General features: G+C 38.4%; 2 protein-coding genes across 3 annotated transcripts; both read left to right on the top strand.

Annotated features, from left to right (window-relative positions):
- The first annotated feature begins 58 nt into the window (after window positions 1-58).
- Window positions 59-11,214, top strand: olfm2b (olfactomedin 2b). 2 transcript variants are annotated; one of them, XM_073841656.1, is made up of 8 exons: window positions 59-138; window positions 239-431; window positions 4,895-5,038; window positions 5,115-5,270; window positions 7,072-7,291; window positions 7,406-7,512; window positions 8,409-8,523; window positions 9,713-11,214. In XM_073841656.1, the coding sequence occupies exons 2-8, from the start codon at window positions 291-293 to the stop codon at window positions 10,300-10,302; spliced, it is 1,473 nt and encodes a 490-aa protein (XP_073697757.1). In that variant the 5' UTR covers window positions 59-138; window positions 239-290; the 3' UTR covers window positions 10,303-11,214. The 2 variants fall into 2 exon arrangements, with proteins under 2 accessions (XP_073697757.1, XP_073697758.1); XM_073841657.1 differs by having other exon boundaries at window positions 90-431; window positions 4,898-5,038; window positions 9,713-11,213.
- A 910-nt stretch (window positions 11,215-12,124) lies between these two features.
- Window positions 12,125-19,195, top strand: mvb12a (multivesicular body subunit 12A). The gene is made up of 10 exons (XM_073841676.1): window positions 12,125-12,194; window positions 12,744-12,836; window positions 12,996-13,079; window positions 13,270-13,369; window positions 13,498-13,627; window positions 15,036-15,176; window positions 16,690-16,805; window positions 18,156-18,214; window positions 18,346-18,405; window positions 18,553-19,195. Exons 2-10 carry the CDS (start codon window positions 12,744-12,746, stop codon window positions 18,616-18,618), a joined length of 849 nt encoding a protein of 282 aa, XP_073697777.1. The 5' UTR covers window positions 12,125-12,194; the 3' UTR covers window positions 18,619-19,195.
- Window positions 19,196-19,469: the final 274 nt, after the last annotated feature.

Here is a 19,469-nt window from a genome sequence, read left to right as displayed (position 1 = left end):
GGAATTCCTGTGTCTTTCCAGAGAGACACACCTTCCCATCTCTCCCACCCTGTCTCTCTCTCTCTCTCTCTGTAGGTTCAGTATCGTGAGACATTTGTCTTCATCTGTTCTCTGTTCCGCTCAGCAGTGAATCTGGACGTTTGGACTCCACTCATCTTCAGATTCATTTTTAATCTGGGTTTGAAATCCACCTGCAGTTTCTAGATTGATTTTTACAAACTGTCTTCTTTGACATCAGGACTCACAGAAGGACTGTCAGTGTGGTGTAGCGTGAGTTTGACCGGCGGGACATGAGCGTTCCTCTGCTGAAGGTCGGTGCGGTCTTGAGCACCATGATCATGGTCACTAACTGGATGTCCCAGACGCTGCCAGGGCTGGTGGGACTCGATCCACACATCGCACGACCCGGAAACGCAGAGAAAATCATCAGCGTAAGTACAAACGTTACTTTGATTGTGTGTGTTCAATTGTGAGTCAAATGTGTGTTTGTGCTTTACTGTCTTTCAGAGCATGTGTGTTTGTGTCTTTAAACACGAGGTGTAATTTTAAACCGGGAACAAACAAACTCACCGACACACAAACACACCCACACACACAGTGTGGCACTTCCTCTGAGAACTGGAGATCTGCCACTCACGACCGGCCAGGACCTGGCATAGACACCACAACCTCACAGCACCAGCCAGCCAATCAGAGGCAGCAGAAAACACATGATAAACACCAATCAGCCAATCAGAGACACAGCCAACCTCACAGCACCAGCCAGCCAATCAGAGGCAGCAGAAAACACATGATAAACACCAATCAGCCAATCAGAGACACAGCCAACCTCACAGCACCAGCCAGCCAATCAGAGGCGGCAGAAAACACATGATAAACACCAATCAGCCAATCAGAGACACACTGTAAAGTCACAGCACAGTTAGAGGCAAAAGTTAGCAGTGAGACTGGTTGATTCCAGTCTAATTGACCATATGCAGCGCATTCTTTAGAACTTCGGCATAATGATAGGCAGCTCGCAAACGTCTGCTGAAGCTGATTTTATATGTGCTATATTTAGGTGGACACTCTTGAGATTCCTCTACTGCCTTGTTCTTTTTAGAAACTGAGAAAAATAATAATTGCAACATGATAAATAATGATAGTGGCATGAACATTCAGTTTCATATTATTTATATAGTATTCATAGTCATGAACACATTTTTAAAATCTTGTAATATTTTCAAGGCTTTACTATTCTTCACCTCTACAGCTGTGTCTTTTCATGGAAAACAACGTCTTTTTAAGATGAAAATGAGATGAAATGACCCATATAACCAGAAGATGGCAGCAGAGGATCAATCATTGGCTGCCATTTCAACTCCCTGGTTTTTTCAAGACATCTTGCTTTTCGATTTATTATAAAATTACTAGTCTAATAAATTGTAGTACTTTTACCGCACTGAAGACAAACAGCCTATATGGGTGAATTATTTAAACACTTATATATAGCTCACTACAAATGAAAAAGTTAAATATTATGGTATAATGGCATAAGAATTAAATAATGCACTCAATATGAATTTGAAATATTTTATATAATTTAACAACTACATGTTTTAAGCTTTATCTTCAACTGTAAAAGCTATTAAATAGTCTATATTTAACCAACACAAACGTGTTACTGCTGTAGTTTTGTTACTCTGAATTTAGTCTGAATCATTTAATGCACAGCTCTTTATTTAACATCAGCTTGTCAGATGTTTGTCCGGTTTTTACTGTCAATGATAGCAATGACTCATAGCGCATATTTAGTCGTGTATCGTTTTTAAACTCACGTTTGTCATTTTTGAAACAGTATACATGGACATTTGGTCCTCTTAGACAAACAAAACTTTTCTTGGATTGTGAATGGATTATGTAGAGAAAACCAGCAAAGTACACTCCTATTATGACACACTACAGTTGACCGGAAATGAGCTGGATTGACTAAACAAGGAAGTGATCTGTGCATATGGTCAATTGATGAACAGAAATAACGAGTGCTACAGACAGGTTTCTCTAAACACTCCTAACACAGTCCCGCCTCAAACTCACATGATTGGTCGAGTCAAACATTTACATTTACAACGGATCAGAGTAGAGGAGTATCAGCAGTCTCAGGAGTTACATAACCAGTGATCAAACTCACATGAGCACTAATACTGACTGATTCATTGTTTTGAATGAAAGTAATAGTGAATACTAGTGAGAAGGGGTCTAGTCAGTGAAGAGCATTACACTGAAGGTCAAACACTCTGGCTCTCGTTCACTCAGCGTACAGCACCTGTGTGTGTGTGTGTGTGTGTGTGTGTGTGTGTGTGTGTGTGTGTGTGTGTGTGTGTGTGTGAGAGAGAGAGAGATTGTGTGTGTGTCTGCAGGATGTCAGCTCTCTCTGTGTGTGAGTGTGTTTGTGTTTCATACGCCGCTGTGACACACACATGGAGACTCGCAGTAACCGGATCAGAACAGATGGAAACGGCTCGTCTAATTAAAGAGCCCAGCAGTGTGTGTGTGAGAGAGAGAGAGAGAGAGAGAGAGACGTGAGTTCAGTGTGTGTGTGTGAGAGAGAGATGGGTTCAGTGTGTGTGGGTGTGTTCTGTGTTTTATACATGAGTGGTTTTATTTTTACAAATGTTTCTCATATGTGACCCTGGACCACAAAACCAGTCATAAGGTTAAATTTTACAAAACTGAGATATATATATCATATGAAAGCTCAATATATAAGCTTTCTATTGATGTCTGGTTTGTTAGGATAGGACAATATTTGGTCGAGATACATCTATTTGAATATCTGGAATCTGAGGATGCAAAAAAAACAAAATACTGAGAAAATCACCTTTAAAGTTGTCCAAATTAAGTTCTTAACAATGCATATTACAAATCAAAAATTACATTTGGATTTTTACAGTAGGAATTTTACCAAAAATCTTCATGGAACATGATCTTTACTTAATTTCCTAATGATTTTTGGCATAAAAGAAAAATCAATAATTTTGACCCATACAACGTATTTTTGGCTATTGCTACAAATATACCCCAGCGACTTAAGACTGGTTTTGTGGTCCAGGGTCACATATAATCTCTGAATTCAAGGCAACCAATTTTATTTCACTGATTAGTGCATATGGTTATTATTGACAAAACTAGTCTTAAGTAGCACAGGTGTATTTGTAGAAATAGCCAACAATACATTGTATGGGTCAAAATTATTGAATTTTCTTTCATGCCAAAAATCATTAGGATATTAAGATCATGATCCATGAAGATATTTTGTAAATTTCCTACTGTGAATATATGAAAACATAATTTTTTATTAGTAATATGCATTAAGAACTTCATCTAAACAACTTTAAAGGTGATTTTCTTAATTTTCAGATTCTAGATTTTCAAATAGTTGTATCTCGGCCAAATATTGTCCTATCCTAACAAACCAGACATCAATGGAAAGCTTATTTATTAGCTTTCTGATGATGTATAAGTGCATATATTTTTTTATTAGGGGTTCAAGCAGGTAGCACTGAAACCCTATTGAAATTGTTAGAATGGCCAATGATCAGCAATCTTTATGTAAAACTAAGTCATACAGACTTGAAACATGGAGGGATGGTAGTACTCACACCTCCGACAATGTCACCAAAGCTTGCCTCAATCCACCTGATGGGGGCAATACAGCGATCAAAAGTAACCTTTGAATAGAACAAGATATCTTTGCCAAACTCACATCTCATGGGCCTGCTTGACTCATGACCCTAAAAGTCTGACAGAAATGTGAAAGAAATCGGCCACTGGGGTGCTTTCTTAAATGATTCAGAAAATGTACAAATGTAAAAAAAAAAAAAAAAGCAAAAAAAGCTAAATAGTCCTAGGTTTTTTGCTTAATCTGGAAACAACCACTGCAGTGCAATTTTCAGGACTCTCCAAGTCAATAACTGTCAAATATTAACCCTTTAGAAAAGCTATAATGGGGTTGTTTAGAAAAGGGTGTCCAAAAATGCCCAAAAGCCTATAAAGCTTAAACGAAAACTCAAAACTTCACAAAACCTAAACAAGCATGCAACGTTTTAGGGAGACTGCTGGCGCTATAACAGTCATAAACATTACAAAACATAATATTCCAATGGCAAATTACCTGTATTTGACAAAAATGCTTTTTTAAATCGTTCATTTAGGTGGTTACAGACTTCCTAAATAAAATGTAATGTCTTTTTTTATATGTGCTTAAATACCTTAAAGCGCTTGAGCCCTAGTAATCGCTGCTTGAAGCTATATATTTTTGGGTTATTATTAGTAAAGCTAAAACTCACCATAAAAAATCACTGCTTGAAATAAAACAAAATAAAGTATTTGATATATATATTTTTATTTCGGCAACATTTCTCATTGTTAAGTTTAACTAGAAGTACTAAAATAACCAAATAAACAACAAAAAAAAAAAAGATAAAAACTAATAAAATATGACAAAGTGCAAAAAAATCCTTTTGAATAATTTAAAATTCCAATTAAAAATATCAAGACAATATAAATGTAAATAAAATTGTATTCTAGCAAAAACTATAATAGTATATCAGTAACGAAAATAACAAAAGGAAGTCCAAAACCAGTCTAACCAACCACTGTGATTGGCTGGTCTTTGCTGGTTTAAAGAAGTCTCCTAGTTGGACCATCTGAAATGTGCCCAGAACCCTTCTAAAACCAGTCTGACCAGACCGTGAGAGCAGAAAAACCAGCTGAGGCCAGTTTAAGATGTTCTTTTATACAGTGTGAAGATGATGTTCTTCTGTGGTGTTAAAGGTTGCACCTGTTGATAGTGGGTGAAGAATAGCACTGAACTGAGTCAGTGTAGTAGTATGTGTGTGGTTTGTGTGGTCAGCAGGTGTCATACCCAGGTGAGGACGAGGGCTGGCAGGTGTACGGCTCTGTTCAGGGGAACTGCGTCTGCTCCATCATGACTCCGGCTCACGGCGTCTGCGGCGGAGACCCTCGACACACACGACTGCAGCAGATCTCTGATCAGGTGAGGATCGCTCAGCTTCAGATCCTCACACACACTCACCATCATCATCATCATCATCATTATCTGTGTGTGACAGGTGCTGAACGTCTCTCAGTACATGGAGATCCTGAACCAGCGGACGACTCATGATCTGCAGCACCTGAGAGACTCTGAGATGCTCCTGCAGATGCTGGAGAAACGGCTGAACACAGCCCACGAGGAGCCTCACAGTCTGACCAGCAAGAGCCTGCAGGTAACACACACAGTAGGGGTTGTTGTCTTGCTGCGTTCCCTTGAGACTTTGTTTTTAAACAGGTGTCCTGATGTTTTCCTTTAGAATTTGCGGGTATAATTCAGAATTCATTGTTTCATTAATAATGGCAGGCTTGCAGACTATTACACGTTCTGCTGTGGAGTGATCTTGGTTGGTTGACCACTTCTCGGGAAGGTAACAGTGGTCTTGAATTTCCTCCATTTGTTCACAATCTGTCTGACCATGGATTTGTGGAGTCCAAACTCTTTAGAGATGGTTTTGTAACCTTTTCTAGTTTCATGAGCAAAATCAACTCTTTTTCCGAGGCCCTCAGTAATCTCCTTCATGACATGATTCACTTCCACAAACATGATCAGACTTTGATAAATCCCTGTTCTTTGAATAAAACAGGTCACAAACTGACATTTGATAGTCATTGCACTGACTGAAAACACATCTGCACAGATGGACTCTAATTTCACCTTTAAATTAATGCAGTGTCTATTTACTCTAACTCCACCCACCAGTGTGTGATTGGTATAGTCAACACTACAAAAGATGGCAGTTAATTGTTGACTCCAGTGGCACAGAAGATAAGCCACATGTTTCACTCTTTTCAACACAACCGATTCGGGTTCGAATCCCCCTTCTGGCAAACTTTTTTTCTCCTTTTCCAAATCTCATATCATATCAGAAAGGCGTTTATTTAAAAAAAAAAAAAAAGAACAAGTTAAAAATAAAGTATTGGTTAGGGTAGGTGTAGGGAGGGCTTATTGTCCCAATAAGGCAGTTCCATTTAATAAATTGAATTAAAATTATAATTTACACTCAGTATGCAATTACTGCATACTGTATTAATATTCTACAATACTGAGGTGCAGATAATTGTGTTTATTTGCAATAAGTATTATAAATATGTGACCCTGGAGCACAAAACCAGTCTTAAGTCGCTGGGGTATATTTGTAGCAATAGCCAAAAATACATTGTATGGGTCAAAATTATCGATTTTTCTTTTATGCCAAAAATCATTAGGAAATTAAGTAAAGATCATGTTCCATGAATATTTTTGTAAAGTTCCTACTATAAATATTTCAAAATGTAATTTTTGATTAGTAATATGCATTGTTAAGAACTTAATTTGGACAACTTTAAAGGTGATTTTCTCAGTCAAATATGGTCCTATCCTAACAAACCACACATCAATAGAAAGCGTATTTATTGAGCTTTCATATGATGTATACATCTCAGTTTTGTAAAATTTAACCTTATGACTAGTTTTGTGGTCCAGGGTCACATATCAGAAAATATTGCTATTTCAACATAGTGTAAATAGAATCCATGGCTATTTTCACTTAGTGCAAATAACCACTGCCTGAAATGAACTGCTAATCCAAGAAATTCACGTACTTTTACAATGCAAAGATATGTAACACTGGATCATTTTTTTCAATAAATAAATGACATATTTTTCTCTTTGTCAACTTTCAGGACTTATATGAAGATTTAATGATGTTTTGGGTCATATTTATGCAGAACTGTATAAAATTGTACCCTGTATAAAACAGACCCTGTTCCTGGAGATCTACCTTCCTGCAGAGTTCAGCTCCAACCCTGATCAAACACAGCTGTCTGTAATTATCAAGTGCTCCTTCAGATCCTAATTAGTTGGTTCAGTTGTGTTTGATCAGGGTTGGAGCTGAACTCTGCAGGAAGGTAGATCTCCAGGAACAGGGTTGAGCAGCTGTGGTATATAGCATGTCCTCAGTGCTTTTCTTTAGTTGAGTGTGTGTGTGGCGGCAGGAGCTGCGTGGGAGCGTGTCTCAGTGTCGCCCCCTGCGGGCTCTGATGGGGCGTCTGCGGGCCGATGCGGTGCAGCTGGAGGCTCTGAAGGAGGAGCTGGAGAAGCTGAACCACTCTCTGTCTGTCCTGCAGGAGCGCTTCACTTTCCGTCATTATCAGCAGCTGCAGCAGCGCCAGTTCATCCTCCAGCGGCACCTGCACTCCTGCTCCAGTCAGCTGGGTACCGACACACAGCATCTTCATCATCATCATCATCATCATCCTAGCTCTAACAGTCAACTGGCTGCACTCACGCTGCTCTTTTAAATGCTAAAACTCTTAATCTTTTTGTCAGGTTGTGGTCGTCTGACGGGCATCAGCGCTCCGCTCACCATCAGATCCTCGGGATCCCGCTTCGGATCATGGATGATGGACAGCGTGGTCGACAGCTCAGACAACCGCGTATGCAGAACATCTCACACCACACACAACACAGCTGCACTTCTATTAGACTCCAAGGCCCTTTTGATAAAACTTATAAACTAACATAAAATATATAAACATTATAAAAATTCTAATGGATTTTTCAGATTTGATTCATTTTCATCACTTTTCATTTCTAGAAATCCTTTTTAAAAGGGTCATCGGATGCCCATTTTCCACAAGTTCATACGATTCTTTAGGGTCTTAATGAAAAGTCTATAATATACTTTGGTTAAAAATTTTCTATAGTAAAGTAAAAACAACACCCTTTTACCTTGTCAAAATCAGCTCTACAAAAAAGCAACTCATTTTATCGCATGGGACCTTTAAATGCAAATGAGCTCTGCTTGCCCCGCCCCTCTCTGCTGTGGGATTATGAGCCGTAATGTTTACTTTAGCCACGAAACTTGCCAACAAGCACATTGTTAATTTAGGCCATTTGCAAAGATGCATAAAAACCCCTTCTCCTCTCTTCTGCTGTGGGTGAAGCTGCATCAGGAGTGATTCGCACGAACATAGATGCATATGTAGATCAGGATCTGCGCTTTCCTTTCAAAAATGAAAGTAATGTTAATCCTCTGTGTCTTCAGCGGCTCAGATGTCGGGAGTAAATGACGACTGCTATGTTCATTATTACATCCAACAACAGAACGCCTCAATCGCTCAATCAGAGACATTTCCCTTTAAAACAAAACTTCTGTATATGTCCACAGACAAAAGCAAGATCTTGATGTTTAGAAGTAATTTTAAGTTTCCTTGGTTGAGAACCACTGTCATGGCACTTTTTACTATACTGTACTATATTTTCTGTACAATAAGTTGTCAAAATTGCATCGTTGAGAGAAAAGTCTCATCATTGTCGTGTGTGTGTTTAGGTGTGGGTGATGGATGGCTATTTTAAAGGCAGGCGTCTGGTGGAGTATCAGTCTCTTGGTGACTTCGCCACCGGACAGAACTTCATCATCCATCATCTTCCTCACCCGTGGGCAGGTATGAATGTGCCTCTGTCAAACACCTTCAGTGACGTTCACACAGAGAATCACATGATCCACTAACAAAAAACACTACACTGACTGATCTTCAAAAAAAGTCAGAATTTTGAAATTTCCACTCAAATAGCAAAAAAATTTTAGAATTGCGAGATTTACACTCAGAATTATGAAAAGTTCAGAATTTCTAGATTAAACCTAAAAATGATTCCAAAAAGGTCATAAAACATGTAAATTTAGAATCATGAAAAAGTGAACTGAAAATTCTGAATTCTGAGATGTAAACTTAGAATTAGAAATATAAAGTCAGTATTGTGAGATTAAACTCAAAAATATACATAACATAAAATAACTTAACATAACATAACAATATAATACAAAAATAAAGTCAGAATTGCGAGACATAAACTTAGAATTATGAATAAAAAGTCAGAATTGTGGGGTGTAAACCTAGAATTACATATAAAAAGTTCTGAACTGCAAGATGTAAACACGGAGCAGAATTACAAGTTTTAAATTCAAAATGACAAAAAAAATTATAAAAGATGTAAATTTAGAATCATGAAAAAGTTAACTCAGAATTCTGAAAATTCTGAATTCTGAGATGTAAAATTAGTAGAATTAGAAATATAAAGTCAGTATTGTGAGATTAAACTCAAAAATATACATAACATAACATAACAATATAATACAAAAATAGAGTCAGAATTGCGAGACATAAACTTACAATTATGAATAAAAAGTCAGAATTGTGGGATGTAAACCTAGAATTGCATATAAAAAGTTCTGAACTGCAAGATGTAAACACGGAGCAGAATTACAAGTTTTAAATTCAAAATTACAAAAAAAGTTATAAAAGATGTAAATTTAGAATCATGAAAAATGTAGAACTGCAAAATACAAATAAAATTTGTGAGCTGTAAACACAGATTTGCAAAAATTGTCAAAATTGTGAGACATAAACTCAGAATTACAAAATTTAAAAAAATCTAAGTAAAGTCAAAATTAGGAAAAAAGTCAGAATCGTCAGATGTTAACTTAAAATTACAAGAAGAAGTTAGAATTGTGGCATATGAATCTTAGATTTATGAAAAAATATTATTTACAACTATGTCATGTAAGCTCAAGTCAAAAAGTCAGAACTGCAAGATAAACTATGTTTTTTAATATATTGTGTTTGTGTGTGTCAGGTACGGGTCACGTGGTGTATAACGGCTCTCTGTACTACAACAAACACCACAGCAGTGTGCTGGTGCGCTATGATCTGGCGAGCGGCGGCGTCCTGCAGCAGCGTCCTCTGGATCAGGCCGGGTTCAACAACACCTTCCCGTACTCCTGGGGCGGCTCGTCTGACATCGACCTGATGGCGGACGAGACGGGGCTGTGGGCGGTGTACTCCAGCATCCCTCACGGCGGGAACATGGTGCTCAGCCGCCTGCATCCGGACACGCTGGACGTGCTGCGCTCCTGGGACACCGGCTTCCCCAAACGCAGCGCCGGAGAGTCCTTCCTCATCTGCGGCACGCTCTACGTCACCAACTCACACCTGGCCGGAGCTAAAGTGCACTTCACCTTCCACACCGCCACCTCCTCCTACGAGTACACCGACATCGCCTTCCACAACCAGTACTCACACATCTCCATGCTGGACTACAACCCGCGCGTCAGAGCGCTCTACACCTGGAACAACGGACACCAGGTGCTCTACGACATCACACTGCTGCACTTCATCAGGACCAGCGCCACACACACCAACAACAACACCAACACCACCCAATGAACCACAACCCTGACGCCCTCAACCTGCATGACTGACGCATGTCTAGAAGGAAATAACACAAGAAATATGGAAATACTTTGTTTCTGAAACAACATTTGTGACCCTGGAGCACAAAACCAGTCTTAGGTAGACAACAATACTGCCCTACAAAGGCAAAGTGCAGTAACTACGCCAACACTGAAACTGAGAAAAATGCCTTTAAAGTTTTTAGACCATATATGACATTAGTTTGGATTTTGTAGCTACTTTGTAGCTTTCTCTGAAACGAGACAAAATTGAAGAGGAGACAAAACAGTTGTCACAAAGCCCATTTTAAGCCTTAACTCAATTTTGACCAAATGTGTAGTTACTGCGCTTTGCCTTTGGAGGGCAGTATACATTGTATGGGTCTAAATTATCACTTTTTCTTTTATGCCAAAAATCATTAGGATATTAAGATCATGTTCCATGAAGATATTTTGTACATTTCCAATCATACATATATCAAAACTTATTTTTTGAGTAGTAATATGCATTGCTAAGAGCTTCGTTTGCACATCTTTAAAGGCAAATTTTCTCAGCATTTTGATTTTTTCACACCTTAGATTGCAGATTTTCAAATAGTTGTATCTCAGACAAATATTGTTCTATCCTAACAAACCACACATCAATGCAAAGCATATTTATTCCATAAATATTTACCCTTATGAGTAGTTTTGTGGTCCAGGGTCACATTTGTGAAAAACAAGCAACTGTTGTGAACTGCACTTCTGTGTTCATGTTAATAAAATTTAATGAATAAAAAATAAAAAAATAAATGTGTCAGCAATTTTGACTACTGTACTTGTATACTTGTACAGAACCTTTGGGGATTATTAAAGCAAATGACATATTTATTAAAAGTAACTGTCAAAATGTAAACCAAAATTACATCAGTATGAAACTAGCAGACTTAATAAATATTACATTTTATCTCATTACTATAAAAATTACAATTCATTTTACCTTTCATTTATATATTTATTTGCTGTTCAGTGTTATTTTAATATGAATGAGACACATTTGAATTAGATTTGAGTATTTTTCATTTTCAAAAGGATACACGTTGTTTATTTAAAATATCATTGTTTTAATAAATGTGTATTTCAGTTTTAGTTATTCTAGTATGACAAGTTAAACCAAACGAAAATGAGAAATATTGCCTTTATAAGTGTTTATATTGTGTGTTATTTCAAGTAATATGTTCTTACCATATAATTGTAATTACTTGTTGTGTTCGTAGGTGGCAGTTTTTTATGTAGGCCTACATTATTAATTTAGATCAGTGATTTCATCGTTATTTGTTGACCATAATATTTTTTATAGATTTGAGACTTTTTCATTTGTTCATCATTTACCGGATAAGTATTAAAGAGAAATGTTTTCAAAAATAATTCACAATTAAGATGAAATATTTTAGAACTTAGCATGAATATATCATAAAATGTGTTAAAATGCCCACGGATTTACCGGATTTTCTTTTTTTAATCATATGACTTTTTTAGTCTAGAAATCTCCCTTTTATAATCTTAAAAGCAAAAAGGTTTAGGTTTAATTAAAATGACAAACCTGATTTTAACGCTTAATCAATTTACATCACCTTAAGTTATCAGTTATCTGAGGACTCCCGCTTTTGAACAATAAACGACCATAGACACATAATAGAGATATTATATATATTCTATATATGTCTATGGTAAACGACGATAAATTGTTCCACCTCCTGCACTGAGCATGCGCGGTCCGCTGTGACGTCGCCGCGGTGCATCACGGGAGTCGCAGTCTTTCGCTTCTTCCTGTTCTCAGAGTGCGGCAGTGAGTTCAGGTCAGTTTCGCTGTTTGTAAACGAGAAAAAACTTCATAACCAACAGCCTGTAAGTACTGAATTCAGCTTCACTTGTTTGTTAAAGCAGTTTATATCAGTTTAAAGTGTAAATGCTGATGTTAATGATGATTATAGCGGGTGTTTGAAACTTTTAATAACTGAGGGGAAACCTGTGCTGCGTCGATGATGATGATAACAGCTGATAAACAACAACATCAATGACAAGTTCACAACCTATCTATCTATCTATCTATCTATCTATCTATCTATCTATCTATCTATCTATCTATCTATCTATCTATCTGTCTATCTGTCTGTCTGTCTTTCTATCTGTCTATCATTTATCTATTGTTCTATCATTTTATCATTCTGTCTGTCTGTCTGTCTACTTTTTTATGTCTCTGTCTATCTGTCTATCTGTCTATCTGTCTGTCTGTCTATCTATCATTTATCTATTGTTCTATCATTTTATCATTCTATCTGTCTGTCGGTCTCTCCATCTGTCTGTCTGCTCATTGTATATCTGCTGATGTTGTAGTTGTGACAGTGAGGTTGTCATCATCAGTATTGTATCCTCATGATGTGTGTTTGTCTGTAGATGTCTGTGTTCGAGTCCAGCGGCTCTAGCAGGCCCATCACTGCAGTGGCCTGGGCGTCTAACAACACCACCTGCCCCAGTCAATTCATCCTGGTACACAGGCTATACAAACACACACACACACACACACACACACACACACACACACACACACACACACACACACACACACACACACACACACACACACACACACCTATAATCACCTGCCTCGAGTTCAGACGATGTTATTAACTCTGTGTGTGTGTTTAGATCACTCAGACTGAAGATGGAGGCTCCGGTAACTTCATCCGAGGGTTTGCCATTAAATCAGGATTCTACCTGTGTTACAGTAAGGTAAGGTGCATTATGGGTTGATTCACTCATGAATGATCATTCTGTCATCATTTACTCATCTCTATATCATTCCAAACCTGTTTGGCTTTCTTTCTTCAGTGATAAACACAATGACATGCAGTTGTTAGTCACTGTCTTTAATTTCTGTCACATGCGCTTCTTCAGATTCATTGCTGTCTGTCTCTTGTAGGATCTGTCCGGTGGGATGGTTGTGGCGGATGTGAAGGTGATTACGGATAAAGAGACGATTCCTCACGGTTACTGCTACATCCCAGAATTCCTGGAGCCCAGTAAGATGTTACACCACAGATCTGTTTGTCTGTCTCTCTTGATGTGCTGAAGTCGAATCACTCTGTGTCTCTCTGTGTGTGTGTGTGTGTGTGTGTGTGTGTGTGTGTGTGTGTGTGTGTGTGTACAGAGACGTCTGTCGGGAAGAAGAAGCGCATCTGTGTGCGGATGGTTCCTGTGGGCAGCGTTACGACGGCTGTTCTAGATCTCAAACTGACAGCCAAGAATAAGACCATGGTTCAGCAGTACACCTGCCTGGGGTGAGAGACTCTAGAATCACACTCTATTCACTGATATCTGACACTATACTGCCCTCCAAAGGCAAAGCGCAGTAACTACACATTTGGTCAAAATTGAGTTAAGACTTAAAATGGACTTTGTGTCAACAGTTTTGTCTTGTGGCAAAGTCTCCTGGTTCAATTTTGTCCTGTTTCAGAGAAACGAGAGTGTCAACATGTTTGACTAGCTGGTGTTAAAACCTTAAAGGCATTTTTCTTAGTTTCAGTGTTGGCGTAGTTACTGCACTTTGCCTTTGGAGGGCAGTATAGATATCTAGCACTGTATGCTGGTTCTGGAACTGGACACTCTGGACTTTGGTTCTTGAATAAAATATTCTATTCAGCAGTTTTATTATCAGACACTGTATTCTGGTTCTAGAATCAGACGCTCTGGCCTCTGGTTCTGGGTGCTCTGCTTAAAAGGTCCACTGAAGTGCCTTGAAACACGCAGCGTTATTCTGTGTGGTGACGTCATTGTAACTGAAACAGGAATATATTGTGCAGCCCCGACCACTTCATTTAAATGGCCAATAGCGTTCCATTTATATCTGCTCGGGCCAGAGCTGTTGAGCTTGGTAAAGGCACATTTGTAAGCTTATGACAGCCACAGACTATAAATCACCCCCTAGATTCAATATGAAACTCTTAGTAAAACAAAATAGTGATCATAATCATGCTGAGGCTGTGTAGTTTAATACATGCACTTGTGCATATGACCTACTCGTGCTGTTGCATCTCTGGACCGGAGCCAACATCTGGAGTAGCCTGTGTGCACTGCTACGGTTTGTGTGACACAACGTGAAACCAGACCTCATTTTCCCCAATGGAAAGCAAATTTACACCGTCTGAATCATTCTCTATCGCCTATATCTGCGCACTACATGCCATTCATCACACAGAAAACACTCACACTGTGAACAAGTGAACAATCTCCGCCGCAGATTCAGCATCTAATTATAGTGTAGGGGGCGGGACACTACGATAGAGAGCATTTGATTGGACAGAATGTTTAATGAGAGGCTGAAGTGCAGAGTGATGTCATTAAAATCGTTAATTCCTATTGGCCGAAGTGACGAGACTGTACGTTTTGAATGCTCATATCTTGGAAACACGAATTGTGTTGTCGTTTTGAAGCACATTAGCTTATAGACAACCTAAGGCTAACATATTCATACTAAAAGTCAAATAACTTTAATTTTGATTTCATGGGGACTTTAACACTTTCATATTAGATATTCTATACAATAGTTTTCCTATCAGACACTACATAGATTGGTTCTGTAAATGCTATGGCCACTGGTTCTGGAATCAGACGCCCTGTACTTTGGTTCTATAATCAAACGCTCTGTGCTGCTGTTCTCTGTGTTTATTGTGTGTGTTTGTGTCTCAGGGACATGAGTGGTTTCGTGGTGTGGTGTTTAAAGGGCCAGTTCTCCACTCCAGCTCCTCAGGCAAAGCCTCGCAGTGTCAGTCTGGACATGCGCAGCCTCTCGCTGGAAGGAGCCGGACCCCCTCTGCCTCTCAAACCCAGGTACCCCTCACAGCCATCACTGTGGAGAACATCAGCTTTATGAGATTCTCATGAGCCGCAAACAGACCCCAGCTTTTGGATGATTTGACTGCTAAATTAGACACAAGCAAATCAGAGGTTTAACTCTCGAGTATCTCATCTTCTGAGTCACATTTTCTAGCTCTCCATCACTGGATTCACAACTTCAAAGCAGTTTTAGTGGTTCGGTGTTGGTTTTAAACCAAAGTGATGTAGCCATAGTGCTGCCGGAACAGCTGTCGGTCACAAAACTTGTGTTTCTCTGTGGTTTCAAGGATATTAAGTAGGGATGCACCGAATATTCGGCCACCGAAAGATTTTTATCACCGAAACAGTATGTTGACACAAACAGAAACCGCGGCCTGCATGTGCTTTTCTGAAGCAACACGTCTGCGGTGTGGAGGTATTTCAGTATATCTGGGAAAGACCTACGGATAGCGATTTGCAAAACTTATAATGACGAAATTTCAAGAGGGGTGTGTCTGCAGTGGTGAGAGCAGAGACAGAGACAGATGTAGCTTTCAGTGAGAGAAAAACAATGGCTTTACGTTGGTTTTACATCGCAATATTTAAAAGATATGTCTTTTCTATATACTGTATTTTTGTAAATATTTATGTTTTAAACCATGGAGGTGAGCCAATGGATATCACACAAGCAACGTGAAAACTGTGCAATATGTTAAAGTGAAAGTAAAAGCTGACAGTGCTTTCAGCATCTGACCTGCATTCTCTCAGAGACAATGAGAGACGATTATACTTCATATGCTGATATTAATTTAGTCCCCTAATATTTTTATTGTGCCCCGAACATGGTGGGAAAGAAATAAAAAGAAACGTGTGTAAGGTTTGTTTTTGAAAGTCGGTTCTTGAAATAAAGCTCTTAATTTTCATTGATGACTGCAGCGTTATTAGGGGTTAAGAAAGTCTTAATTACGATTTCAGGTGGTCTTAAATGTGGGACTGAAAGACAAGAATTGCGATAAATCTTCAAAAGGCTATCTATTGAATAAATATGAGCGCTGCACGTTTCAAAGTCATTTGCTGTACTGTTTTGTGTAATATTATTCTGATAGCGCCTCCTGCTGGAAGAGAAACACATAGAGCTGTAAATGTGAACTGATGGATCCACAAGATAATGTGTTATAAAAATGTAAACAATTGAAACAAAGGCAGTAAAATATATGTATATGTATACTTGATTGATAATATTTGTTTAAATTAATATAATTGATTTATTCTTTGAAACTTTAATATTAATTTATGCAATTGCAATGCCTTAATTTTAGTCAAATTAGTACACAGTCATCGCATAAATGCAATGGTATTAATAATTGGCATAATTCTTTCGGTGTTTCGGTTTTCGGCCTTGGTTTCCTCTTTTTCGGTTTTCGGTTCTGGCCAAGAATTTTCATTTCGGTGCATCCCTAATATTAAGAGTGGTTGCTAGGGTGTTACTATGTGGTTTCTATGGTGTCCTGACTGTCTGTTTTCATAGCAACCCTCCTGAAGCCTCAACGAAATTCAGCCGTCGCCGCAGTAAGCTTGACACAAACAGTTCGGAGGAGGCGGTGTATGACAGCGGTAACCATAGCAACATCCACGGTATCACAGGTACACCAACAGACAAGCCAATCACAGCATCCCTTCTCATAACAGAGACACTGTATAAATCAGGCATTTATAGGTTGTTTGCACATGACGTCACTGCTGTCATTTTACTCCATAGGAATCAATAGCAGAAACTTCAAATGCCTATGTTTTGCGTTGTTTATAGGCGCTCAAAATCGGTCAAACCGAGAAACCACACGGAGCTTTTATCATTGCATGACAATCTGCTGTTGGTATTGGGGAACGGCAAGAAATTGACTGAAAATCGCAGGAAAAAGTGTCTTGTAAACCTCCGTCTGCGGTCAGGAGGAGAGCCGGATAATACTTGTGTGTGCAAATGGTTAAGAAAAGATATAATAATATGTTCAGATATTAAGATACAGGGTGAGACAGTGAGAATTTACTCAACGCTAAACGTGTACACGATGTATGTTTGTAGTTTCGAGAGCTTAAAGGATATTGCAATATATTTAAGTGAGTGACAGCTTTTTAGTGACTATATGAAAGCGATATTTGCTCGCTTTCTAAGCTATAATCAGTTCAGAATTTAAATAAAAGTTTCGGTTTACATGCATGACTAAAAAAGCAAAACGGATGAGACGGAGGAACGCCTGTATTGTATTGGTTTAAACGCTATCACAAGAGAAAGGAACAGAAAATCAGAACATGTGTTGGATGTGATTATGTTATGAAGACGATTATTTTCAACCAAATTGAAATAGTTGTCTGCCATCGAGGCAGTAAATATAAGCGAAGTAAGCCTGATTGCAAACCATTTTGAAAGTGATTCCCACATTTATATGAAGGATGCAGGATATATGTCAGTCTTGAAACTACTACAGTTCAGGGCTTTGGCTGTTGGTCCCATTAGCAGCACGTAAAGCCAGCAAATATCGCTTTCATAGTCACTAACTTCAATTCATGACAGTCTCACAAGGTTCCCTTGTAATCAATCGCAAACATAAAGTCTTGTCTACGTGTGATATTAAGCGAATTCTCACTGTCTCACCCTGTAACTATTTATATATTTGTTTATATCTTAATATTATTATAGCATTAATTAACCATTTGCACACACAAGCATTATCCCACTCTCCTCCTGACCGCAGACGCAGATTTACAAGACACTTTTCTCTGTTTTTCTTGCGTTTTCCTCCTTATGAGCAGCATATATTCATACACTATAAGAAATGAAATTTCTAGGTTTGACCAATTTCCATAAACAACTTAAAACATAGGCATTTGGAGTTTCTGCTAGTGATTCCAATGGAGTCCTATAGTCGTCAGAACCACGTGATTGCAAACAACCGATTGTAGGTCACGTGACTCACTCTTGTTTATGTTTGATCTCAGCGATGGACGGAGTTCCTTTTTCTCTACACCCAAAATTTGATTCTAAGTCAAACACAAAGGTCAGAGGTCACCGCATCACTCATTGGGGGATTTTAAAAATGTCTGTGATCACATAATGTTGTCGTTAGCCAATCACAATCAAGTGTTCAATCACAGTAACCAATAAGAAACCTGCTGTTGTGTCTGTCAGGTGTCTGTGAGCACATTGAATGACATCCGGATCAAATCAGTGCAGGACATTGAGAATGAGGTGAGGTTATCTGCGTCTGTAACACTTCGTTTCTTTTACAATTATTAGAAACATCCTCCTGGAGGACTTTTATTTTGAATCTGTGCTGATGATTTGTTGATTTCAGTGTAGATCAGCAGATTTTAATAACGGTTTGGTTTTGTGCAGTATAATTACACATTTGCGGTGGAGGAGCTGGCAGCCAAGAGAATCTGTCCGTCGTTGAGCGGCTGAAATCTTTCCTCTCCTCGGATCATCAGCAGATTCCTGTTCGCTCTCAGGCTCTGGTCCATGAAGGCCCACAATTCTCTCTGGTTTTATAATCATGTACGACCTAAACTCACACTACTGGTTTAGCAGGGCTGATTCTTCATTTAGTTTTTTCTCATTCTCTCTCTTTTCCTCTCTGGGTTGTCTGCCTCCAAACAGATTGTTTTCGTGCATTTCAGCTTTGTGTGTTTCTACGAAACACTAACAGGCAAATCAAAGTGCCTTCTCCGCAGAGATATGTACAATATATGTCATTTTATAAGGCCAAAATATTTTATGTATCTATTTAGGGATGTTGAGCTGCAGTTTAGTATTTAAGAAGTGTGGTTACACTAATATGCCTTTATTTATCGGATGAAAAATGTATGTTTCAGATATAAGGGGACCAAAAAATGATGTTGTATTCTCTGAATTGCTCTTTTGTCTGTTTAAATATGCTTGAAACTATTGGATAATCTCATAGAAAGGTGCTCTGTGAGTTAAAAATGTCTACTTGCTTTGTTACAATCTGGAATTTTAATAAAAACGATCAGATGTTGAATGGTTTGTTTGTTTTTGCAGACTTACACAAAGAAAGTTACATTTTAACCACAGCTATTTTCTGTCAATGTACGTCCAAACCAGTTTATATTAATTATTTTTCGTTTGACTTTTATATTTACGTAAATGCATTGTTTCAGGATAAAACAAATAAACAAAACTACACACAGACTGTTTGTTACTAAATGTTGTAAACTCGACAGTTTCATCCCAGACACAGTGAAATACACACTTTTGTTTTGAAAGAGTTACGGAAATAGCGTTCTTCCGCCGTC

This window comes from Garra rufa, chromosome 6 (genome assembly GCF_049309525.1).
Source record: "Garra rufa chromosome 6, GarRuf1.0, whole genome shotgun sequence".
Lineage (NCBI taxonomy): Eukaryota > Metazoa > Chordata > Actinopteri > Cypriniformes > Cyprinidae > Garra > Garra rufa.
This window is presented reverse-complemented; position numbering and strand designations above follow the sequence as displayed.